Consider the following 23,515-nt stretch of genomic DNA (forward strand, 5'->3'; position numbering starts at 1 on the left):
TTGCAAGCAGTATCACCATTGACCCGGAATAAAAATAACTCTAACAAAAGATGTACGTGGAGGTGTTAGGGGACTGCCTGTTGAATAACCAAAGCTTAAACACTACTTTTGCCATCTCCAAAGGGCTTAACTGCAGTGCATTACAGCGAGTGGTGTGCTAAGGCCTGTCCTTTAAGGAAAAAAAACAAAAGGTAGTGGTAAAAATGATGCTTAGATGTAGCAGTAGCTCATTTAAAGGGAATTCAAAGTTCATCTCTGTGCTGTGGGGCTGCAGCCCACGGTAAGTGGCGACAAGTAACAGAGAAGGCGGACGAACAAGTTTATTTGAGCGTTTCCTGACGAACTGGGCGAATAACACCGCAGAGGCGCGCCCTGAGGCTCCCTCCTGTCACAGCGCCCCGCCACCACAGGGGGGGGCACCGCGCCTCCCGCCGCCTCCCGCCGCCACCCGTGCGCATGCGCGCTGCCCGAGCCGCGTAGGTGCGCTCGTTGGCGCACGCGTGCCGCCCCGCCCCGTAACGCTGGGGAAGGCGCATGCGCACCGAGATGTGCCGGGGCGGTGACGCGACGGCGCCGCGCATGCGCGCCGTCTCACGCCTGGAGAAGGGGAAGGCGCATGCTCGACGACCCGCGGCGCCGGGGGCGAAGCGCATGCGCGTCTTGACAAGCCGGGGGAGGTCTGTGCGCATGCGTGCTGCCTCATGCCATGGGCAGTAAGCGACACGCGCTCGCGGCCCCGCGCCGGCACGCTGGCGCATGCGCATTGCGTCGTACGTGTGTGGGGGGCGGTGCGCATGCGCACGGCCCTGTCATGGAGCGCTGACCACACGCACATTGCATCGCACAAGGGGACAGCAGCGCGCATGCGCACAGCCCCGTGGGCGCCCCCTGCCCCCCCCATGGGCCCAGGTCGGGACATGCGCACTGAGCGGTGCTGGGCCCCCTCAGGGCGGCCGCGGCCGGGGCGTTACCGGGCGCAGTTAGCAAAAGGAGAGCGGTTGGCAACGGCGGTGGGACGGGCTGGGCTGCGGAGCTGCCCTCCGGCTCCCGGAGGCCTTCCTTTGTCTTATTGTGGCGGCTTTCCTTTAGCGCCCCCCTTCGGGCTCGTGTCGCGGGCTTACATCGTGCGCACTTCGGCCGTGGGCGCTCCCCTCCCTCAGTGCCCCTCTGAGCTTCCCGGGCCCGTGTCGGTGCGCGATCGCCGGAGAAAAAGTTGAAGCTTCCCATACCGGGAGTCGAACCCGGGCCGCCTGGGTGAAAACCAGGAATCCTAACCGCTAGACCATATGGGAGGCGCTGTGGGCACTTCGCTCCGCCCGCCCTAAGCCCTGCGCAACCGGCGCGGCCCTTGGCGCCCCCTGCAGGACCCCCGTGCACACGCACTGAGGGCTGCCCGCACCCAAAATGGCGCCGCGCGCTTCGCTCCCACCCCCTCCCTCCCCCCCGCCCAGCATCACGTGGAGGCGGAGGGGCGGGGCGCGCGCTCACGTGACCGGCGGCGGCCGCCGAGCGCTGGGTCCCGTGAGCGCGGCGGGGGGGGGGCGGCGGGGCCGCGGCGGGGGGGGCGGCGTAAGGCCGGAGTAAGGGCGGAGTAAGGCCCGCGTAACGCCGCCGTGCTGTGCCCGCAGGTGGGGGATGCCGAGCGCCGCCATGAAGAAGAAGGTGAGGGGGGGGGGGCTCCGGGGCTGTGGGGCCCGGCCCCGGGGAGCGGCGGGGCCGGGGCCGGGGCCGGGCGGGCGGGGCCGGGCTGGGCCCCGGGAGCCTCCTGCGGGGCAGGGTCTGTGCCGGGGAGCCGCCGGTGCCGGCCTGCAGGAGGAACGAGCGGGGAGTGCCAGAGCGGGCGAGCGGTCGCCTTGCCTTGGGGCCTTTCGGACCGAGCTGGCTTCGGTCGGGCCCCTCTGCCTTCGCCGCAGCTGCGGCGGCCTGTGCGGGCAGAGGGCCGTGCGGGGCTGCGGGCTGGCCGAGCTCGGGGGGGCCGCATGCAGCCAGCCGGAGCCAGCGCAGTGAATCACGCGCAGGTTTCCCTGTCCTGCCGTTGGAATCGCTGTTAGCAGCGACGTGACTGACCCGGAATAAAAGTGACTCTAAGAGGAGGTGGTGCAGGGAGGTATTAGGGGGCTGCCTGTTCAGTAACACCGCTCGTACCTCTGGTACCAGGGGCCTGGCCTTTGGGTGCCCCAGCTGTTAGGTGTCAGCCCTGAGGGAGCTGCGGAGGGCTTGGTGCTCTGCGGTAGCTAATTCTGTCTTCTTTTGTCTTCCCAGGTGCTGCTGATGGGTAAAAGCGGGTCTGGGAAGACCAGCATGAGGTCCATTATCTTTGCAAACTACATCGCCAGGGACACACGGCGCCTGGGTGCCACAAGTAAGGCTTCCCTTGTACGAATTGGAAACTCCTGGGGCTCAGATGCTGTCTGTTCGAGGGGTGAGGCTGCTCCCGGCCTCTCCTGTCCTGTGCCAGCAGCAGGAGTGTGCTCCCACCTCGCGGCGACCTTCGCTCCGTGGCTCAGATGAGGTCAGGTAGAGGCTGGAGTGAAAGGGGAAGGAGCACTGAGCGCCGCATCCAGTCCTGCCGCTTTATTTGTGGACTTTTATCCTTCCTTTTTTTGGGGGGGATCAGGGAGCAACCTTTGTTGCTGCCACACCTGCTATCGGAGGTGTGCTCAGAGCCGCCTCCTCATCCTTTTTGGTGCTGAGGCCTCCCTGTCCTTAGCGTGCTGATCGTGAGCCCGGCGGGAGGCACGGTGATCTTGCTGTGCACCCATGGTTATGGCAGGGGAAGGCACCAGTCTGAATTAGTGCCTTCTGCCTCTTTTCCTTGCCAAAGCCACTGATGTAAAGAAGCACTAAATGAAAAAGCCCTCTGCAACAGCCTCGAATTGCTGGGATCCGTGAGGACTTAATGTCTGACTGGCGCGTGCCCCCTTGTTGCTGTAGGTGTGGTCTCTTCATAAAGTTTACATTGTTTGTGTTTTTTTAAGGCTCGTTTAAGCCCTCGCAGAATGTGCTGGGGCTAGTGCCGTGCTTAAAATATCACAGAGACCAGCGGGTGTTGTGACGGAGGAGCCACCTGCCCTGCTTCTCAGCAGAGCAGCGTCCGGGCGGGCGGGCAGGAGGGCTTGGGTTACTCCAGGAGCCGTGTTTACCCGCAGTGCCTCCTGCTGCAGGTTTGCACGCAGCAGTGCTGTTCAGACGGAGTTTTAATAACCCTGAGCTGAATTGCAAAGAACTGTGGGCTGCCCGAGGAGGCGGCTCTGCCCTGGGTGTGTGGCGCGGTCGGTAATCTGCTCCTTGTCTCTTTGCAGTCGATGTGGAGCACTCCCATGTTAGATTCCTAGGAAACCTGGTGTTAAACCTCTGGGACTGTGGAGGGTAGGTACTTTAATTCCTGCTTCTGGTGCTGCTGGGGACCTGCTCTGTGAATAAGGTGGGGGTGGAACGAGAGCAGAGGGCCTTCTGCCCCGAAGGCACCGGCGTGCTTCTCGTGTGTGGCAGGAGCGGAGCAGGCTTTCTGCTCGCCACTGTGAAACTGGTGGGGCAGCTCTGGGAAGAGCGGATCCCACATCTTAGGGTGTGGGTGGAAGGAGGCTGGCCTCCTGCCTGCAGTCTCTGAGCTACCTCCACATGAAAGGCCTAGGCCCACCCTTTCCTTGCTGGCTGCTTTCTTCTGCTGGCAAAGAGCCCGAGCCCTTCGCTTGGGCTTTCCCTTGCAAATGGTGGCCTTGGAGGCGGTGCTGGTTTTGGGACCGGTGCTGGTTTTGGGACTGCTTATCGCCAGCTTGACCCAAGCGAGGTGTACGCTGAGAGGTGACACTGAAGATGGGTGGTGGCTCTGGGGTCCCTGGAAGCAGCCTTTTAAAGAACGTGCTCCTGCTGACAGCGCCTCAGCAGAGCTGTCAAACTCTGCTAAGCTTCATCGGGTCTAACGTCCTCGTGCCTTGTCTGAGCCATTTTCAGAGAAAGTTGGTTAAAACAGGTTTAAGTCCTGTAACAAGAGGCTGCACTGATACTTGTACAGCTGTTGCGGCTTTTATATGCAACTTTCAAAAAGCCAGCTCAGGTGCAGCGGCGACGTAGCTTTATTTGCGTGTTATCGTGCCCAAGCAGCCCTGAGCGGCACGCTGTGCTGTGCAGGAAGCTGCAGCTCCCTTGGGACGCTGGAAAGCAGATGCTCCTTGGGAGCACCCCGCCTTGCTCAGGGGGGAATGCTGAGGGGGCCGTGTGCTGGGGGGAATCCAAAAGTAGCTCAAAAATGCAAAACCTCTAGCGGGAGGTGTTTCTCACACCGCGCGTTCCCTGATGGTGCTGAACGAGCGTGGTGGCTCTGACGGGGGTCTCGTGGTTCTGTTGCTCTGCTCCTCCTCAGCCAGGACACGTTTATGGAGAACTACTTCACCAGTCAGCGGGACAACATCTTCCGCAACGTGGAAGTCCTCATCTACGTCTTCGATGTGGAGAGCCGCGAGCTGGAGAAGGACATGCACTACTACCAGTCGTGCTTGGAGGCGATCCTTCAGAACTCCCCCGACGCAAAGATCTTCTGTCTGGTGCACAAGATGGACTTGGTGCAGGAGGATCAGCGGGATTTGGTGAGAAGCTGATCGTTGCCATAGAAATGCTTTCCAAGAGAGCTTCTTTTGTCTGTGCGTTGTGTAACGTTGCTGTTTTGTACTTCAAATCCAGCCCCATCAGCGCTGGTCCTAGAAGAGCTTCTCAGGTGTCTCTAAGAATTGTCTGAGCCCCCTCCTCCCTTTCCAAACTGTGTGTCAGTACTGCGTCTTGCACGTATCCAGCGGAGAAGAGACCTGATGGTTTTTAGTGACAGCTGCTCTAAGCCTTTGCTTTCATAGCTCCGGTTCTAATGCTTTCGGCAAACCTTCGGGGGGGCGGGGAAGGAAGGTAGGCCTGAAGGAAATCCAGCAAGCTTGGAGTTGCCTTTAGCCGTTTGGGTGCCTTTGAGGATTGTGGTGATGGCAGTGATGGTTGGTTTCTTTTCAGCTCTCGCTTTCGATCCCACATAAGCTGGGTTCTAAAGGCTAACGAAGCAAGGGCTGACGCTTTCCCAGTTAACTAGGGAGCGGTTTGTATCAGTCGGTGCTTCTGCTTTCTGTCCCGAGGCGTTCAGCGTGGCTGCTTGCCCAGAGATCACCTCAGTTTAACGCCCCCGAGCTCCAGGAGGCATCCTGCAAAGGCCGTGGGTCAGCCTCTCCGCGGGGTTTGGTGCTTTCTGCTCTCTTCAGAGCTTTTTGAAGGTTGCAGGGAGACTGGAGGATATTGGGTGTTACCAGCCTCAATTTTTCAGCTGTGACTGAAAGCAACCAGCTCCTGATACCAGAAGAAAAATTCTTCGTGGCTTAGGCACCTTTGCCTGACGAGTACACCCCTGGCTGCTCGGCCACTGCCTGGCCTGCAGCAAGTCCGGAGGCCCCTCAGGCTGTTGCAAGAAGTCCCATGAAACTTTCTTCTGGCTCCTGGTGAGCATCTGCAAAACCAGCTCCAAGGGCTTGTTCGTAGGGTCGATTTGAGGACCTCTTCCTCGTTTCCACCTGCCTTCCCTGCAAGCTGAAGGGAGAGTCTAAAACCTTCCTGATGCTGTTGTGCCCTGCGTTGTTCCGGGACTGGTGTACAGCTGCTGGTTTTAGGGAGCTGTGCAGATCCTGCTGAGCCCTGAAGTGGGGGGTGGGCAGGCGGGAGGGGGCCTCCCTCTGGTTATATTTCCAGCGCATATCGCTGCGCAGTCATCGAGGTCTGTTTTACGGAATCTGCTGTTCCTGCAAACGCTTGACCTGGGCCAAAGCACTCTCCCTGTAAATCTCGCTTAAACCTTCGCCGTCTCAGGCCCCACAGGGTCGCTGTTGGCCTGTGCAGCGTTTCCTGAAGACCAGCTTGTTCCTCATGCTCCTAAAAGCAGTAAGCTGGGGTGAAGGCAGTCACTGTGCAGGGGCACAGTGCTGGCTGCCTTGCTGCCTTTTTGCCACTTCTGTAGGAACCTGGTGCAAGGCTGTCTTCTCTTTGTCCCCTTCCTTTCTCGTAACCCAAACTTCCGAGGGCAGAATTTGTTGGGAGAAGGCTGTACGTGAGCCTCGGAGCTGCCGTGTTAATGCAGTTCCTATTGATGAAATTCTCTAGTGCTTTTCTTCTACCCTGTTCCCAATGACCCAGCTTTTTGCTTGTGGCCGGGGGATGTCAGATTTCAGGTCCTCTCTAAAACTCATGCACATGAGCTTCCGTTTCTGCTCCACAATACCGCGGTTATCCGAGGTTTGAGCCTCCTACTGCAAGACAGCCAGGGCCTGCTTGTCTCTGCTGCCCCGGCGGAAGGGGTTTCTGGCAGCCTGTCCTAGCCAGCACGCGCTGCTGCTCTTCTTTCCCCAGTGCTGTGCGTTGTTGAGTTCTGTTTGAAATGTGTGCTGGAAGAGCAAGTCAGTAACCACACAAAGGAAAAAATATTTACACTCAACTGCTATTTTTTTTTTTACTTCCCAGATTTTTAAGGAGCGTGAGGAAGACTTGAGGCGCCTTTCCCGTCCCTTGGAATGTGCTTGTTTTAGAACTTCCATCTGGGACGAGACACTCTACAAGGTTTGTACACCATCCCCTCTGCACCCGACCTTTTTCCCCTCCCCACTTGAAAACAAGCACGAGGAAGGTGAGTGGTTAGTTGCTACTGCTGTGTTACTGACTGCTCTTCAGATCTGCACTGACTCCTGCTTGTGGAGGTTAGCTGTTGTGAATGGCATCAGCATTTTAAATTAAAAAACAAAGTAAAACTCCTCCACGTGTTGGAGTTGCGGTGTCACTTTAACGCTGCTTAAACACTTTGCCTAGCCACTTCAGAAAGACCTTCTGCATCTTTTAGTCATGAGTAGCCAGCAAGGAGCTGTTTCCTGTTTGTTTGTTCCCCACATTACAGTTGAAGTACTTAGGCATTTACCATCCTGGGAATTTACTTTGCTACTTTGCTTCCAGGAGTGTGTGAGGGTGGCTTTTTGGTGGTGGTGGTTTTGGTTTTCCTTTTGCTGTTGTTGTTGGTCAGCCCTCATTGCAGTGTCAGAAGTCTTTAAGGTGTGAGAGTGGTAAGTGCTACCTGGGCTACACTGAGAGCAAACGGACGTTATAAGCTGCTGATAAGCAGCGGTGGCAGCGCGATGGTTTGCTAGTCAGAAGGTGAGGACCTCTTTCTCTTGGCTTCAGTGGGACGTCAGATGGCAGACTTCGCCATCCTGCCAAATCCATCCAAAAGCAGTTTAAATTCAGCGTAGGATGAGGTCCGGCTGAGGCTGATCCTGTACCGTGTGCCAGATATCACCCCTCACAGTGCCTGCACACAGCTCCCTCTAGAAACTGGCCTTCCCCGCAGCATAGCCTGTGTCCTGCAGGCATCCCTAACGGTTAGCAGACTGCGTTGCTCCGTTTGAGCTGCTTAAAAACAGGCAAACCCGCGCTGCTCCAGACGCAGCCCTGCTGGAGCTCTGCAGACCTTGTGCCCTCGGGTTTGGCCTGGCTTGGCACTGGGCAGCGGGGTGGTAGGAGGCTCTGGTAAGTACCGAGTGGGTAGGAGACCTCTGGGAACAGTAGGGGGAAACGTCACCAGCTTATCAGGAGGGTGGCTGATGTGTTAATGCAGCCCTTCTTGTCTTTCTTTGTCGACAGGCTTGGTCCAGTATAGTCTATCAGCTGATCCCCAACGTCCAGCAGCTGGAAATGAACCTGAGGAACTTTGCTCAGATCATCGAGGCAGATGAAGTGCTTCTGTTTGAGAGAGCCACTTTCCTGGTGAATACAGCTGTTCTGCCCTTCGTGTTCCTCTGCCCAGCCTAGGACGGAGTTCCCTGGATGGAAAGTGCTGTTGTGGCGGTTGCCCAGAGAGAGGTGCCAGCACCAGATGGCAGAAGGCTTTGATCCAGGCCTTGTGATACTGAAAGTAGCTGACAGGACTGCATGGCTCATGTGACCTTCCCAAAATTTCCACGTCTAGCAGTTGAGCTCAGGGCTTGATTGGTATTTCCCTCTTCCAAGCTGTGGGAGGGTTTCATATCCCCATTCTGTTGTCAGCCATGGGACTCTTGAGAATTCCTTTCTGCACAGGACGAGAGCCTTCTTTAGCTTGAAAAAAAAAAAGTCTTTTCAGTTCCTTCTCGACTGTTCTTTAACTGTTCTTGATTCCTTTTTTGCAAGTGCCTGATGCTCTACAAACCTTAAGTATGGATAGAGGATCACTAGCAGTTGGATTGCTGTGGTAAAACGTGTTGGTTAAACCCCCACTGCTGCTTGTCTTTCCGTACTCTTAGTGTCTAGGTTGGTTCCTTCGGGCTTTGTACCAATGCTCTTGCTGACCTGAAGAAACTGATCTCAATATTGAGTGCTGTCCTTGGCAAAGGCCTGACTTTGAAGTGATGGTGCCGTTACTTTTCTTACTTCAACTGTCAGAATTAGGCACCTGCCATTTCTGGCAAGTTCTGCTTTTAGAACTCGTGTAGATAATAAATAATTCCACCTTTGTGGTAGGTAACAGTGCTTATGTGCATTCAAAACCTGCATTTTTATTTTTTTTACTGAAAACTACTTCTTTGCTACAAAAATTCTGTACTGATTTTCAGTGTGATGATGACTTTTAAAGACTTTCTCCTTCTCACTGTTTTCTTACACTTAAACTTCCCCAGGGCCTCCTTACTCCTGAAGTGAAATCTTATTCTGAAATTGTATTCGCAGCGCAGTAACAGGAAAACCTGGAGAGTTGAGAAAAGAGCTTGCATGTAGTGAAGGCTTTGGTATGAATGTGATTCTTGAATATGGTTAAATTTGTGTCTGTAGGAACAGTTGGACAGGCTTAAAAGTAGGAAATAAGTACCTTTTTTTAAGGTGCTTGAGGAAGGGGGGAAAGAACTCACAACTTAATTCCTGCGAGCCTGTAGCAGTTGATTTCTTGATTCTTCTGAGCTTAAAGCTCGTAGCATAATGTTGTTAAAATAATGCTCCTTTTTGGTTTTTCTGTGGGAACAAAGGTAATGCAACTGTTTGGATGTGTGATTCCCCCTTAAGCAGTAAATACCCTTCTCAGCCTGTCGGCAGTTTGGCTGGGGAGTGAAGGGGTGTGGGCTGCCAGCCCTGGGGAAGGGGCTGGGGAGAGGCAGGCGTGGGTCACCGCGCGAGGATTCCTGAAAACTTTTGATCTTTCCAGCCTCTGCAGCCAAGCACGAAGGTCTGCACCTTGCTGCTGGATTGCTGCGTGGGAGGGGAGGGAGGGGAGCGGATCTGAGCGCGGGCAGCTTAGCACAGTCTTGGTGTGACTCAGTTAATTGGTGGAGGGAGAACTCCCTAGGAAACCAGCCGCCTTTGTGCCACTGTTCGTAGCCAGAGAGGAACAGCTTGTTTTGGCTCTGCGAGCAGCGCTGCGCGTCCCACGTGTTGCAGAGCTGCACGCTTCTCAGGTTCGGTCCTCGAGAACCTGCAGGGTGCCAGGCTTAGCCCCAGTATTTGTCAGGTGTCAGGTTGCCCTATACGAGGTGACGAGGTGACCGTCCTACGTTTCCCCACCCCGCTTTGCGCTTTATTGTGCTTTACATCGAGATAAAATGGTACTAAGTTGGGGTATTCAGACCCCCGAACGGACAGGAGTGCCTCTTGGGTGTTTACACGCCTGCACTTGTGAAGGGCTCCCCCTGACTGCATGAATCCTGCTTGGCCCTGAAAGCACCACGAGTGTTGTTGCGAATGGTTTTCAAAGGCAAAGGGAATCCCTGTGCTGGTCACCACCCGTTTCTCGTAATTGCTGTTGAGCGTGAGAGCGCTGTGCTGAAATAAATGACTAACTCTGCACTTTTTCTGCCTTCCAGGTCATTTCTCACTATCAGTGCAAAGAACAGCGGGATATCCACAGATTTGAGAAAATCAGCAACATTATTAAACAATTCAAACTAAGTTGCAGGTGAGCTGGTTTAGTGGGGAAGATCCCCGAGCAGGTATTTCCGTGTCACACTGGAACAAGGAAGCTTTCCAAATGAACATTAGTCTTACACCTCCTCAGCAGGAGGAGATGCCTCAGTTAAATTGCTTTCTAGAAAGCACGGTGGTCAAAAATGTCTGAGTTTCTTGTTGTCTTTCATAACTTCCTCCTTTGGTGATCGTTGAAAGGGGGTTGTTTTGAAACAACCGTTTTCTTCGAGGCCTTTTTCTCCTGGGCAAGGTAGGGAAGTGCCAGGACCGGGCTGATGAGCTGGAGGCAGTTAGCAGTGCTGTGTAAATTCAGGTGAAGGGCTTCGCTTCAGGCTGCGTACCAGCGTCCTGGCCTGGGAGGAAGGGGCTTGCAAGCACTTATTTATCAGTGTTTTGAACTGAAAAATAGAAAGCTTACTTCAGAGTACCTTGTCTTTTGAACCACCCTCAGGTTCCACAGTCTGTCAGCAACATCTGGAAGCGTTCAGAGCCCAAACAGGACGGAGAAGCAGCAGCATGCTTTGCAGAGCTGCCTCTAGATACTTCAGCTTTGTGCTTGCTTACAGAGGGTGTGAAACTGTCCTGGGGAGTGACAGCTGTTAATCCGTGGGACAAGTGATGCTGGGCACAGTGTCCTCAAAGGGGCGGCGGAGCTGTGTATCTCGAGTTACAGACCGTCGTCAGTCAATACTTAAATGGCTTTATGCTGCCCTTGGTGGATGAATTAAGCCTAAAGCTAGAGGGTTTCTTCTTAAAAATAAATTGTAGCCTCACCTGGTGGCCAAGTTCCCGTTTGGCAAGCAGTGCTTCTTGTTTCCAGCACTGAACATGGGCGTTGGGGATGGGGTGGGAAACTTGTGAGCACTGTTACAGTAACATTACATTTTTTTTTTTTTCCCCCCCTTGTAGTAAGCTGGCGGCTTCTTTCCAGAGCATGGAAGTCAGGAACTCTAACTTTGCTGCTTTTATTGACATCTTCACATCAAACACATACGTGATGGTGGTTATGTCAGACCCTTCAATACGTAAGTTGAAGCAAAGATGAGCCTGTGGGTGGCCGTTGTTTTACACGGGGACAAACAGCTGGGTGAGCGTAGCGTAGAATGCGTTCCTGCTGGAACACGGCAAACAGCAGACAGAGCAATAAAAAGGATTGTATTTAAAGGTACGGAGGGCTCTGCTGTCCTGCTGGCTTGCCCTGTCTGAGCAGAGGGGGAAAGGTAAGGTGGTTCAGCAGCGGCTTACCTCGCAGGAGGAGCGGAGCGTGCCGTGACCGCCGAGCTGTTTGTTGCTGTCCAGCGGAGGATTGTAGCAACGGTGGGGAACCGCTGTAGCAGATGTGACCTGATTTAATAGGTCGTGTCTAATAGCCTATTTTGGGCTGCGCTGATTTGGCAGCCACGGTGATTTTTTGGAAAGGAAACAGAGACGGTTTATGCATGGGTTCTTGCTCTTCTTGCCTGAACCGTCTTGGTGGGCAAGGGCTCTAATTATAGTAGCATCTATTTATCTTAACGACTTGCGGCCAGCAGTGCCAGAGGCACGGCCTGAATATTTAACTGTTTTTATATTCACGATTGAAGCTGCTTCTGTTAAAATGTGAGGTGCTTAAGGCACGCTGACCTGGGCAGCTGTGTGGCCGACAGTTGTTAATCTTGTCCTTCTCTTTTTGAAGGGTTTACTGGATTAGGGAAAACCTGCGCGAACCCTGCGGCCCTGGGTGAACTATTGAGCTGTGATATTACTGTGCTTGAGCAGCAAATGAGAAGCTGAAGTGACTTCTGTAACTATTGCTGTGAACAAGCTGCGTGACCGTAGCTTGTCCTGACTCTTTTCTGTGTCTCCCTGCTACCAGCGAGCAACCCGCGCCTCCCAGCGCCGCGTGTCCTACGGCTGGGAGCAGTAGGCTTGACACGGGGGCTTGCTGATCGGGATGTTGGTACCCTCTGAGCATTAGGGAAGAGCGCCGGCTTCACGCGGCGTCACTTCTCCAAATTTAAGTGAAATCTAGTGCTAGTCAGCGTAAATAAAAGCTGTAGAACACTTCTGCCCTCTGCTGAGCACGGGGCTTTACTCCTCCTTTTGTCCTGCAGTCATGGTGCAGAGTTTAGCATGGCAACACGAACCCAAACCACCCAGGGTTCTGATTTGGTTCTGCTGATAGGAACTCAGATAACCGCTGTCCTCAGGCAGCTTTCAGGCAGCGCTTCTGAGGACTTGGTTGCCCATCCCTTCTAACTTTTTTTTCTCCCTTCTCTGTCCTAGCTTCTGCAGCTACGCTGATCAACATCCGCAACGCCAGAAAACACTTCGAGAAGCTGGAGCGAGTGGATGGACCAAAGCACAGCCTGCTCATGCGCTGAACACTGGCCGACGCATGTGGTCTTTGGGGGGAGAAAAAGTGAATTGGAACTACTTTTTTAGGAGAATCTAACAATGTGGATGTCTTTGTGGGCTTTGAAATGAGTGTGCTGCTTACCACCGCAATCTTCTTTATTGTTTCTCCTTTTAACGTTGGACACTAGTCACTCGGATGATGTCTGGATACACTGCGGACCTTCAAAAGAGACTTCCTGGCGTGTGTGGGGTTGGGAAGAAGTAAGGACAGGTGATGTGCACGTGGTCTCATGCTCCTGGTTGTCATAGTGGCACATGGCAGAGCCTTTTTGGATGTTCTGCTCCCAGGTGATCGTATAAATCACAGGGATGGAGTATTTACTATTTTATTGGTAGGTTGCTAGAATACATTTATAAATTTCTCCTTGTCTTCAGTCATGAAAATAAATTTTTTGCTACCGGGGATTTCAGATCCTAGAGCTTTGGACAAAGTGGGCTTTCTTTCTTCTAAAACCTAGGGCAGCTTTGGCAAGCAGACGTGCCCTCGCTGCCTTTCCCCTTCCCCAGTCTCTGGGGAGTGTCAGCTGAAGGTCACTCCAGAGTTTCCACTTGAGATTTTTTTTTTTTCCATGTCAAGGCAAAATTCACCTAACGGGTGAAGCAGTGGGGATGACATTGGCCTCTCGACACTTCCCAAGGTGATGGAAAGGTGGCAGTGAATAGGAGCCAAGGGCAGCGAGATAGTCCTGGCGTGCCTGGCCTCCTTGCCGGGGCTGACGTGGGCACGTAGGAATTGTGGAACGTGGTTGTTGTGGGTTGTGTGTGCATGAGCTATATTAGCTGTGTTCGTGACGGGCCAGTTGGACGGCGTTCGGCACCGCTGTGGCTGTAGTACCGTCTATTTTTTAATGAGTTTTTGTGCGCGGTTCCATTAAACACAGGAAGAACAGGAGCACTGAGTTAGGGGAATCTCTGACTTGCTGGGTGGGAGCTGATGCCTGTCAGCATCTCTTCTTTTTTTTTTCTCGCTGCATCAAATTACTGTATAAAAAAGGGTGTGGCAACTCCGAGCCTAGCTCTCCATTTTGTGTTCTCAAAATCACGCTTTTCCCCTGTATCCCTGGCCCACACACTCGGAAAAAATCTGAAAGGGTGAGTCTGTTATGTGAGAACAGAGCTAAAGGGCATATCTCAGCTGGGGAGCTGAGGCTGGGCTGCGCACGAGATCTTCCATCGGTTCTAAATCGTTGCAGTATTAAACACCCGTGTCTTGCACCGCCTACTCAGCAGATGTATTTGTGATCTGTAGGGCTGGGTGTATTTCCAATGAGAATCATCAAGTCAGCGTCCCCGTGGGAGAGGAACTTGGATGCCGATTAAAAATTCAGCCGCCTGACTTTCTGGGGAGCTCGTGAATGGGTTGGGGATGCAGCGGAGGGTTTCCCTTTGTCCTCGGTGCTCGCAGGTGTGCACGCGGTGCCCGTGCTGCTGTGGGGACACCGAACCTTGCCCGCGGCGTGGTCGCTTTTTGCCTGGCGGGTTGGAGCGAGCCGGGACGCAGCCACAGCTCCGTCCCGCGGGTGCTCCCCGAGCGCTTCGATGAGGTCAGCCCCTGCTCTCGCTCCGCTCGGAGGAACTTCGTGGCTTCCTGTGCCCGAGCCCTGCCCCGCGGAGCAAGAGGATGGATGCGTTGCTGCCCCTCCGTACGTTGGTGGAGCCCCTGGAAGGTCGACTTCGGATGCCTCCGAGCGGCAACCAGGGAGGCAGCTTCAAGACTTGGGGAGAGCAGAAGATGGCTTACGGCCGTGGTTCCAGCGTGGATCTGAACACCTTCTGTTGAGGGCACTGCTTCATAGCAGGCAGCCGCTCCTGCAAGAGCTGGGGGACGGGACGGTGGGAAATGCTGCCTCATTCCCATGGTTACAGAACCAAGGGGGGGTTATCTCGTGTTCCGTACGTACGGGAGGCGCCGCCGGCTCTCCTCGGGGGACGGGCTGTTGGCATGTGGAAGTGGGATGCGTTAAGGGGGGAAGTGTGGGGGGTGGGGGGGAGGCAGGTAATGAACGGGTGTGAAGGGAGCTGATCTGGAACAGATGGAGCCAAACCCACTCGCAGGTACCCTGGCTGGCTGAAGCCTCTCCGGGGCCGCTGATACAACAACAGGAGCTGAAGTGCTTCTGACGCAAACCCGTTTTCTTCAGGCGTGTGTATTTGGGGGAGCTTTGGAGACCGACGTTTTCCTTCTGCTCTCTGGCAGAAGTGCTGCTCTGCGCGAGCTGTCAGACACCCGCAGCGTCGATGAAAATAAGATGACGGTTTTATTTCGAGGTGGCCGACTTACCTTTCGACGGTACCACGTTGTATTTTGTTTGGCTCTCTCCCAAAAAGCCAAACCTGGAGGAATTTTTCCGAGCCTGGGGTCGGTCGCTGCCAGCAGAGGTCAGTGCAGCTGTGCTGCTCGGGGTCCTGCCAGAGTCCCCCGGCGGTGTCAGAGCGGCGGGGTTGGGTGGATCGCCCTCCTCCTGCATTCCACCAGACGCTCCCAGTTCGCAGCAGGAAGCCCCTCCTGAATTTGGCAGCTCTGGAGGCCTTTGCTATCAAAACACCCCAAACGTTGATGCCTGCTCCAGCTCTCACTCTCAGGCATCCTACACGCAGAGCTGGCCCTAGGGAGCCAGATCTGTGGGGTTTTGGAGCTCTGCCACCCAGGCTTGACCCTGGCGCTGGCAGAAGTGTCACAGCAGGGACTAAGACACGATGAATTCCCGGCCCAGTTTGTCTGGGAGCCTCCCAGCTCAGGGGGACCTGCTGCGAGCGCGGCCGCCCCTCCGACCGTGCCTCCTGCCGGCACGCGCCTCGCGCCGGGGCTCTCTGCTCCTCGTGGGTTTTCTAACCATTTCCTTCCTGCCACCTGAGGTGAACTGAGCAGAGATGGGGAGAGAGAGAAAAAAAAAAAAAAGAAAAACCACGCTTTTTTGTTTAAGTCTTTGCAGGGGGTTGAAAGGAGTCGGTCCCTGCCGTGCTGTGAGGGGTCCCGGGGAGCTGCTGGTGACCTGGCGAGGAAGGGGGCCGGGCCCCCGGCTCCTTGGGCTGTTCTCGGGGTCTCCCCGGGCAGCAACACCTCACCTCCTCCTGGCGGGGTGCTGCTGCCTTCAGGGGTGGGCGAAGCGCCGGGAGCCGAGGTGGGGCCCGCGGGGCGGGGCGGGGCGGGGACCCTGCTGGGGGCCGGGCACGGAGCGCTGTGGTGCCCCCGCTCCCCCTGGGCTGGGGGCGGGCTCCGGGCCCTCAGGGGACGGGCTGGGCCCCTCCGGGCGGCTCCAGGCCCCCCCCAAGTCCCCATTCCCCCATTTTTCACCCCAAACCCCACCGCCCCCCCACCTCTCCCCACCCCCCCCACCCCCGGGAGCCCCCCCGATTCCGGGGGCAGCACACCATTACGCCCCCCCCACCCCCCCAAATTTCACCCCCCCTACTTCCCCCCCTCCAATTTGCGCCCCCCCCCGCACCCGTTTCCATGGCAACGGCCGGGCGCTGGGGGGCGCCGCCCATTGGCTGGTGCCGGCGATGACGTCACTTTTGGGGGCGCCCCCCCCCTTCCCCCCCCCCCGCTCCCTGTGAGGGGCCCGTGGCGGCCCCGCCCCTCCCCGCCCGTGGGCGCGGCGCGGCCCGGCCCGGCCCCGCCCGGCCCGGCACGGCCCCACCCGGCCCGCCCCGCCCCGCCCCGCCCCGCCCCGCCCGGCGCCGCCCGGGGCCCGGGGCAGCGGCGGCGGCGATGCGCTCCGAGGAGGCGCACGGCAAAGTGAGTGCGGCCGGGCCGGGCCGGGCCGGGGGGAGCGGGGCGAGGCCGCCTCCATCTTGCGCGGCCTCTTAAAGGGGCCGCGGGGTTGGGGGGGGGGGGCGGGGGGGGGCCCGGCCCGGCCCGGTCGGGCCCCGCAGGTGCCGCCCCGCCCCGCACGGGGCCTCCCGGGGCCTTCCCGGGGCGGCGGCCGGGGGCGGGACGGGCGTGCGGCGGGGGCCATTTTGTGAGGGGGGGCGCGGGGGGCGAGGTCCCCGCGGGGGCGGCTCCCGCCCTGTGCCCCCCCCCCCACACACACCCCGGGGTGGCGGCGGCGGCGCCTTTAAGCGCGGCCCCGCTTCCGGGGAGCGCGCGCCGGGAAGGTCACGGCGGGAGGGGGGGGGGGCGGGGGGGGGGCGAGGCGCGACGTCGCCGCGCGCGCCCCCTCCCCCCCCGCCCCGCCCCGCCCTTTGGTCTTAAAGGGCCCGGCCCCTTTAAGGCGCGGGGGAGGGGGAGGGGGGCGGGGCGGGCGGGGCGCGGCCAGGCCCCGCCCCTCGCAGGCCCCGCCCCTCGCAGGCCCCGCCCTCGCAGGCCCCGCCCACACCCGGAGGCCCCGCCCCTCGCAGGCCCCGCCCCCGGGCACGAAGGCGGGGGGGGGGCAGTGGCAGTTGGTGGCGCCCGGAGCAGGTGCGGGGCGGGGTGGGGGCACGGGAGGGGGGAGGGGGCAATTAATGACCCCGTTAATTAATTAATTAATTAGCGCTACCTCCAGGGCGCGGAGCAGGGGAAGGCGCCCCCCAAGATGAGCTCGTCCTCGCTGCTGGCCGAGCCCCCCCTGGAGCCCCCGGTGCTGCTGGCCGACATCAAGACGGAGCCGCCCGAGGAGCTGCTGGCCACCGACTGCGGGCAGCCGCAGGCCGAGCCCGTCGACCTCTCCCTCAACAAGGCCAAGGCCCCGCCGCCGCCGCCGCCCGCCGCGCAGCCCCCGGCGCCGCCGCCCCCGCCGCCCCCCGTGCACTCGTCGCCCCTGCTGGTGGCGCCCCCCGTCCCCGCCGCGCCCACCGTCTCCATCGCCTCCCCGGCGCTGGGCTCGGCCGCCTCGGCCATCCCGGCCGTGCTGTCGCCCGGCTCCATCCTGGCGTCGTCGCAGGGCAGCGGCGGGCAGCAGATCCTGCACGTCATCCACACCATCCCCTCGGTCAACCTGCCCAGCAAGATGGGCAACCTGCAGACCATCCCCGTGGTGGTGCAGTCCCTGCCGGTCGTCTACACCACCATGCCGGCCGACGGCGTCACCGCCATCACCGTGCCGCTCATCGGGGGCGACGGCAAGAACACCGGCTCCGGTAAGGGGCTCCGCACGCCACAGGGACACCCCCTGCTTTACACACGAGGCCTCAACGACGTGGCGTGGGGCGGCACCCCCAAAAAGTTGCCCCCGAGTCCCCCAGGGCGTGGCGTGGGACAGCGGTGTCCCCGTGCCGGTGGCCTCGTGCCTGTCCCGGGCGGGTGACACGGAGCGGTGCCACCCTGCTGCTGTCCACCCACAGTGGCTCCAGTTTCAGTGTCCCCCCCCCCAAATGTCCCCTGTCCCCGCTGTGTCCCCATCCCCTGCCTCCTTATGGGCTGGGTGGCCTGGGTCCCCCCCCCCCCCAAATGTCCCCATCCTCCTTACGAGGGAGCTTATGTCTCACTTATGTCCCCACCTTTGGGTGGAGAGCAGCATCCCCAAGCTGCCCCCCCGTTCCCACACGGGTACCTCACTGTTCCCCCCTGTCCCCAAACTGCCATTAATTTTTTAGGGGGGGCCATGACACCACCTGTCGGTGCGGTGGGCGGGTTTTCGGGCTGTTAGCTCTCCACGTGCCCTGCGCTCCCGGCCTGACCCCATCCCTCCTTGTTCCTCAATAGCTTTTCTTTCCCGCCCCCCCCCAGTGAAAATCGACCCGGGCGCCATGTTCCCCATGGACATGCCGAGCGACAGCGAGGACAGCGCCTCGGAGAGCGGCCCCGCGCCCTTCCAGGACCTGCAGCGCGAGTGAGTGCGGCCCCGGGACGCGGCCCCGGGAGGAGGGGGGTGGTGGGGTGCCGGGGGGGCGCACGGCGCAGCCATCCCTGTCCCTGTCCCCCCCCCAGGCCTGCCACCCTGCGCCTGCCCCGCCTCGAGTCCCCCGACCTGAAGAAGCGGCGGATCCACCAGTGCGACTTCGAGGGCTGCAACAAGGTGTACACCAAGAGCTCCCACCTCAAAGCCCACCGGCGGATACACACGGGTAACGGGGCCGCGGCGGAGAGGGGAACGGGGTGGCGGGGTGACAGGGCGACGGGACAGCGCGGTGGCGGGGTGACAGGGTAGTGGGATGATGGGGTAACGGGGTGACAGGGTCGTGGGGCAAAAAGGTAGCGGGGTGACGGGGTGAGAGGGTGATGGGGCGACAGGGCGACGGGGTGACAGGGTCGTGGGGCTGCAGGGTGACGGGGCAATGGGGTAGTGGGGTGACAGGGTGACAGGTTAGTGGGGTGACGGGGTAGTGGGGTGACGGGGTGACAGTGCAGCGGGCTGACAGGCTAATGGGGCAGCAGGGTGGCGGGCAGCGGGGTGACGGGGCCGTCCCGGCCGGGCCCGGGGCAGTTTCCCAGCCCGGGGCAGTCCCTGGGGGCGGCGGGCGCTGCCCAGCCCCGTGCCCCGCCCTGGGGCCCCGCGGGTCCCTCTGGGCGCGTCGGGGGGCGGGGCCTCGGGCCGGGGGGCGGGGCCTCGGGCCGGGGGCGGGGCCTCGGGCCGGGGGCGGGGCCTCCAGGTGCTGCCGGCCACGCCCCCAGCGGCGGGGTGGGAGGGGCCCGGCGGCGTCGGGCACGGCGCGGCCGCTCCGGGCGTGGTGCCGTAACGCGCCCAGTATGCGCGCCGCGCGCTGTAGGGCTGCTACCGTAATGCGCCTAATATGCGCGCATCCCCCCGGTTTAGGGCTGTTACCGTAGCGCACCCAGCGCACGGCCACACGAGGGCAGCCTCGCCCCGGCCGTGCCGTGGCCGCGCACCCCGCACGCAGCCGCCCCGGAGCTCCTCCGTGTGGGGGCGGCACCGGCCTGCGGCTGGCAGATAGCGGGGTAACGCCCATGAGGGGGCACGGCGGCTGTAGGGCGGCGCCACGGTGCGCCTGACACACGTAGGCCCCGGCACTTCGGGGCCGGTGCCATAACGCAGCCAACTCACGCCCGTACACCCCTTTAGGGCAGTTACCGAATTGCACCTAACGCACCCCCCCAGCACGGCGCCAGCACTTCGGGGCCGTTACCGTATTTCACCTGGTGCGCCTCCGCAAGCACTTTGGGGGCACTACCGTATTGCACCTAGTAGAGAGCGCACTGCCACTTTAGGTGCCGGCGTGGGGGTGCCGGGGCGGGGGTGCGGTGCTGCCTGACCCCCCGCTCCCCCCCGCAGGCGAGAAGCCCTACAAGTGCACCTGGGAGGGCTGCACCTGGAAGTTCGCCCGCTCCGACGAGCTGACCCGGCACTTCCGCAAGCACACGGGCATCAAGCCCTTCCGCTGCTCGGACTGCGACCGCAGCTTCTCCCGCTCCGACCACTTGGCCCTGCACCGCCGGCGGCACATCATGATGTGAGGAGCGCGGCGACCGGAGGCGCGGCGGCCTCGCACCCCGGGGACTGCAGGGACCGAGCCCCAGCACCAGCGTGGGATGGCCTCTGGAGCATCCTCCTCTTCCTCTGGGCCTCTCCTCCCCGCCAGCAGCACCTGGAGGCTCCTCCTGGGCTCCTCTCGGCTCTCAGCAGCCTCCTGCCCATCCCTCTGCGCTCACCTTCCCCGCGGGCAGCAGCGTGGGGACGTGGCGAGGACCGAGGCGGGGAGGCCTCCGTGCCTCCGCTCTGCCTCCTTCCACCTGGGAAAGCCACCGAGCCTCCTTCCCCGCCTCGCCCAGAGCCCCCCCCCGTGTGTCGCCTCTTCCCGTGCCCCCCCTTGGCTCACGCCGGGCTCCCCAGGACTTGCTGGGGGCCGGGAAGAAAAGAAAAAGCAAGCGGGGGGTACAAAAGGAAAAAGAAAAAAAGGAGAAGAAAAAAAAAAAGCCCCATCCCACAACCGAGACCGCCACCGCTGAAAAAAGGGAAACTTTGCGGAACGTGGAACTGTGATTTTTGGAGTTCTAAGGGGGGGTGGGAGGGGGTGGGGTGCCGGCTCGCAGTTTTTGGAGACTATGGGACAGTCGAACCGTTTCTAACTTAAAAAGGCATCAGCCTCCCTACGGACCGTGGCCACGCGCTTTTCTTTGTAATGGTAATGGGGATTTTTGTGGGGTCGCCCTTGCTCTGGTGCTGGGAGGGTGGCAGGATTTGGGGTGGTGGGGAGGGGAGGGGTGATGGGGGCTGTGACCCCCCCCCCCAGGGCCAGTTGGAGCCGGGGAGCTACCCAGGAAGCTGCCCTAGAGGTTGGGGAGGGGGGGCAGAGCCCCATGGCCGCCAAAAAGGGCCCTCTTGGGGGCTTTTCCTCTGTGTGCGTGTGTGTGCATGTCCCCATCCTGCCCCCTGCCCATGCTCACCAGCTGGTCCGGCTCCTTGGGGCGGGGGGGAGCCCCCACATCCTTCCCTGCCTTGGCCTCGAGAAGACCCCCGCACCCCCAAAGGGGAGGCTGTGACAACCCTGGGGGGCCAGCACTACTGATGTCCCGTCCGGGGTCTGTCCTGCGAATCTGCTGTTTTCCAAGACCAGGATGGGGTTTGGGGTGGGGGCTTTTTCTTTTTTTTTTTTCTTTTCATTTTTTTCCCCTTTGTTTGTTTTAAAACCGTGAGATTTTAAACTCTTGAGCTGTGATATTTGTACAAAACCGTTTGATGTTTTTCTACAGGGGAATAACATTGGAAGCGGAGGAGCTTGGTGGTGTGTGTCTGCGCCGCGGGAGGGGCTGAGCTGGGTCAAACGACGTTTCTGGGCTTCACCATCTCCTCTCCCGGACCCCCGAGGTCCTCTTCTGAGGTTTTATTGAAAAGCAAAAAAAAAAAAAAAAATCAAAAAGGGGGGAAAAATGGAGTTGTACCTGCAGTTGTACCTGAGAGGAGGCCCCCACTGAGCTCATGCCTTTCGCCCACCTTCTCGTGGGGTTGGGCCCGGCACCCGCAGCCCCTGAGTGGGGCACGGCCGTATCCGTGCTGGCAGAGGGATTTCCCCCATGGCGGAGGCTTGGGCTGGCAGTGGGAAGGAGCTCCTGGGAGGAAGGCCACGGACATCGGTCCCCTCTGCAGGCTGCGGTGGTTGAGGAAGGTGCTCAAGCCCTGCTGGGCTCCTGCCTCCTCCCTTAATATCCTCTCATGAGGCTCCAATGCTTCCCAGCCGTGCAGAGCCCTGGTGGCGCTAATTAGCCTTAATTGCACTGAGCAGCCTCACATGGGGCCTCCACACACACCCCTGTGGGCCCAGGAACCCATCCACGTTTGGCCTGGGGCCACCACCCGCTCCCTGAGCTGTGTTGTGGTGTCCCGGCCCCATAGTGGCCGTGGGCCCTGCCCCATGGGCTGGCTTCAGGCCTGCCTCGGCCCCATGAACTCGCCCAGTGACCACCCAGGAGCTGCTGGTGGGGTTCTTGCTCCTGGGTCCCCGGGGAGGCTGCCGGGACCCCACCGTGCCTATGCAGGGGGGTGTGCATCTCGTGGCCTCCAGGCAGCGCCTACCCAAGCTTATTGACCCCACAGGCCTCCACGAGCTGTTCTGGAGACCGCGGATCTGCATCTCAGCCCTGCGGCACCCACAAGTGACTTCCCCACGTGCCTGGGAGCCCCCAGTACCTCCTTGAAGCCCAGCCAGTGCCCACCAGAAGCCCCCTTTGCATGGTGCGCTCAGGCCGAGAGCAAGGTGACCCCCAGGGAGGTCCATGTTCTTTGGGGCGAGTGGAGCCCGGCCCCGACCCAGCTTGGCCTCTCAGTGGCCTCAAGACACATCCTTGTGTCTTCTGCTCCCTCCTCAGGACACGTATCCCAGCTTGGGCTCATCACCGGTCCCACAGCCCTCCCAGCGCCGTGCTAACATGACCACGGGACCCAGCGCCCCAGGAGGATGCTCCAACCCGCCTGCACCTCAAATGGAGGCCGGGCAGGTGCACGACCCCCTTTGGGTGGCCTGGGCAGCTCTGGCTGTTGGCTTTCTCGTGGGAATCGGGCGTCGATCGCTCTTCCAGGCGGGGAGGACGGATGATTGAGCCCCCCCGTCCTCCTCCTTGCTGTGGGGTTCGCCCCGGTTCCTCGGCCTGGGTTCCCAGGGGGCCTCTCCGGCCCCGCGCTCACCAGACTGGTTTAGCAGGGGCCGGGCAGGAGGGGCGGCTGCTGCGCTTTGAAGGGCTCCCAGGAAGGGTCTGATGGCCGCCAGCCTCCCGGCAGGGAAAAGGAAGAGGCAGAAGAGGTGGTTTTGGGTTTCAGCGGGGGAGCGGGCTGCCCCGGCAGCTCTGCAGGGCTTTGTCTGCCGCTGGCGGTGAAAGGGATCGCTGGGGGTCGTGTCCCCCCTGCTGCACCCGAGGGGAGGAAAACTGGGGCCGTGCAGTGAGAGGTGGGTGCTCCCGGGACGGGGCAGCACCCTGCGGGGGTGCCCGGCACCGGAGGGGGGACCCAAGCTTCGGTTCTCGACCTGGGCCATGGTCAGAGCTTTTCCTGCCCCTCGCTCCGGTCTGACTCAGGGATGCTCAGCACGGGTTTGGGTACAGCGGGCGCTGGCATCGCCCGGTTTCAGGCGCCTGTGGGTGCACCCAGAAGCCCCCCATGGCCGGGGGAGCAGGGACAGGAGCCCCCCATACCGGCCCCGGGGACGGGGCCGCCCCCCCCGCCAGGCCTTAGGGCAGGAGCAGCCCCAGGCCCCCTGCCCAGCGTCCTGGGGATGGGCCCGCAGGAGGGATGGCTTTTTGGTTTCGGGTCAGGACAAAAATCAGGCGATTTTTATTCCCACGGTGCTCTGGCTTTCCATACTCTTTTTTTTTTTTTTTTCCTTTTGCCCCTCTTTTTAAAGTTAAAAAACAAAATAAATCCAAAACTACAAAACACCAGGCTTAATTAAAAAAAAAGAAAAAGTATAATTTGAAAAAAGCCAGGCATGCATATATGCAAAAACAAACAAACAAACAAAACAAAACAAAACAACAACAACAAATAAAACAAGCAAAAACCACCAGGCATAATAGCAAAAGAAAAAAACCTCCAACAACAACAAAAAACAACCAACAACCCAAACCTCAGGCATAATTGAAAAAAAAAAAAAGAAAAGAAAAGCAAAAACACATGCATAATTGTAAAAGGAAAAAAAAAAGAAAGAGCCTAATTGCACAAAACCCCGGCCATAATTGCCTCGCGTGTCCATCAGAGCCGAGCAGGAAAGCCCAGCGCCCTCACACCTGCCCTTCCAAACTTTTTCCCCTAATTTTCCCCCAGTTTCCCCCAAACCCCAGGCTCCCCCCCCCGGCGTGGCGGCCCCGTCCCCTCGC

The 23,515-nt window shown here is 59.4% G+C and overlaps 2 protein-coding genes and 1 long non-coding RNA gene across 6 annotated transcripts; 2 read left to right on the forward strand and 1 right to left on the reverse strand.

Annotated features, from left to right (window-relative positions):
* Nucleotides 1-1,506: 1,506 nt before the first annotated feature.
* Nucleotides 1,507-12,747, forward strand: LOC310880569 (ras-related GTP-binding protein A). Its single transcript, XM_083796640.1, has 9 exons — nucleotides 1,507-1,662; nucleotides 2,263-2,362; nucleotides 3,303-3,369; nucleotides 4,364-4,586; nucleotides 6,484-6,579; nucleotides 7,651-7,773; nucleotides 9,834-9,925; nucleotides 10,843-10,958; nucleotides 12,199-12,747. Exons 1-9 carry the CDS (start codon nucleotides 1,636-1,638, stop codon nucleotides 12,294-12,296), a joined length of 942 nt encoding a protein of 313 aa, XP_083652766.1. The 5' UTR covers nucleotides 1,507-1,635; the 3' UTR covers nucleotides 12,297-12,747.
* Nucleotides 12,694-16,624, reverse strand: LOC310880572. Its single transcript, XR_014571765.1, has 2 exons — nucleotides 16,365-16,624; nucleotides 12,694-15,191 (listed from the first exon to the last, which is right to left on the reverse strand). It is a non-coding gene; the product is annotated as an uncharacterized lncRNA (long non-coding RNA).
* LOC310880568 (Krueppel-like factor 8) lies at nucleotides 15,955-23,309 on the forward strand. Of its 4 annotated transcripts, none has more exons than XM_083796636.1 (5): nucleotides 15,955-16,069; nucleotides 16,806-17,391; nucleotides 17,957-18,083; nucleotides 18,182-18,318; nucleotides 19,485-23,309. In XM_083796636.1, the coding sequence occupies exons 1-5, from the start codon at nucleotides 16,043-16,045 to the stop codon at nucleotides 19,664-19,666; spliced, it is 1,059 nt and encodes a 352-aa protein (XP_083652762.1). In that variant the 5' UTR covers nucleotides 15,955-16,042; the 3' UTR covers nucleotides 19,667-23,309. The 4 variants fall into 4 exon arrangements, with proteins under 4 accessions (XP_083652762.1, XP_083652764.1, XP_083652763.1 ...); XM_083796638.1 differs by having other exon boundaries at nucleotides 17,981-18,083; XM_083796637.1 differs by having other exon boundaries at nucleotides 15,964-16,069; nucleotides 16,818-17,391.
* Nucleotides 23,310-23,515: the final 206 nt, after the last annotated feature.

Source organism: Anser anser (genome assembly GCF_964211835.1).
Source record: "Anser anser genome assembly, chromosome: 13".
Taxonomy (NCBI): domain Eukaryota; kingdom Metazoa; phylum Chordata; class Aves; order Anseriformes; family Anatidae; genus Anser; species Anser anser.

Bases quoted from the DNA above. Each gene is read 5' to 3' on its own strand.
- LOC310880569 (XM_083796640.1), top strand. From the start codon at position 1,636: ATGCCGAGCGCCGCCATGAAGAAGAAG. The intron at 2,363-3,302 runs GTAAGGCTTCCC...GTCTCTTTGCAG, and splicing joins ACGGCGCCTGGGTGCCACAA to TCGATGTGGAGCACTCCCAT. The intron at 4,587-6,483 runs GTGAGAAGCTGA...TTTACTTCCCAG, and splicing joins AGGAGGATCAGCGGGATTTG to ATTTTTAAGGAGCGTGAGGA.
- LOC310880568 (XM_083796636.1), top strand. From the start codon at position 16,043: ATGCGCTCCGAGGAGGCGCACGGCAAA. The intron at 17,392-17,956 runs GTAAGGGGCTCC...GTTCCTCAATAG, and splicing joins CGGCAAGAACACCGGCTCCG to CTTTTCTTTCCCGCCCCCCC. The intron at 18,319-19,484 runs GTAACGGGGCCG...TCCCCCCCGCAG, and splicing joins CCACCGGCGGATACACACGG to GCGAGAAGCCCTACAAGTGC.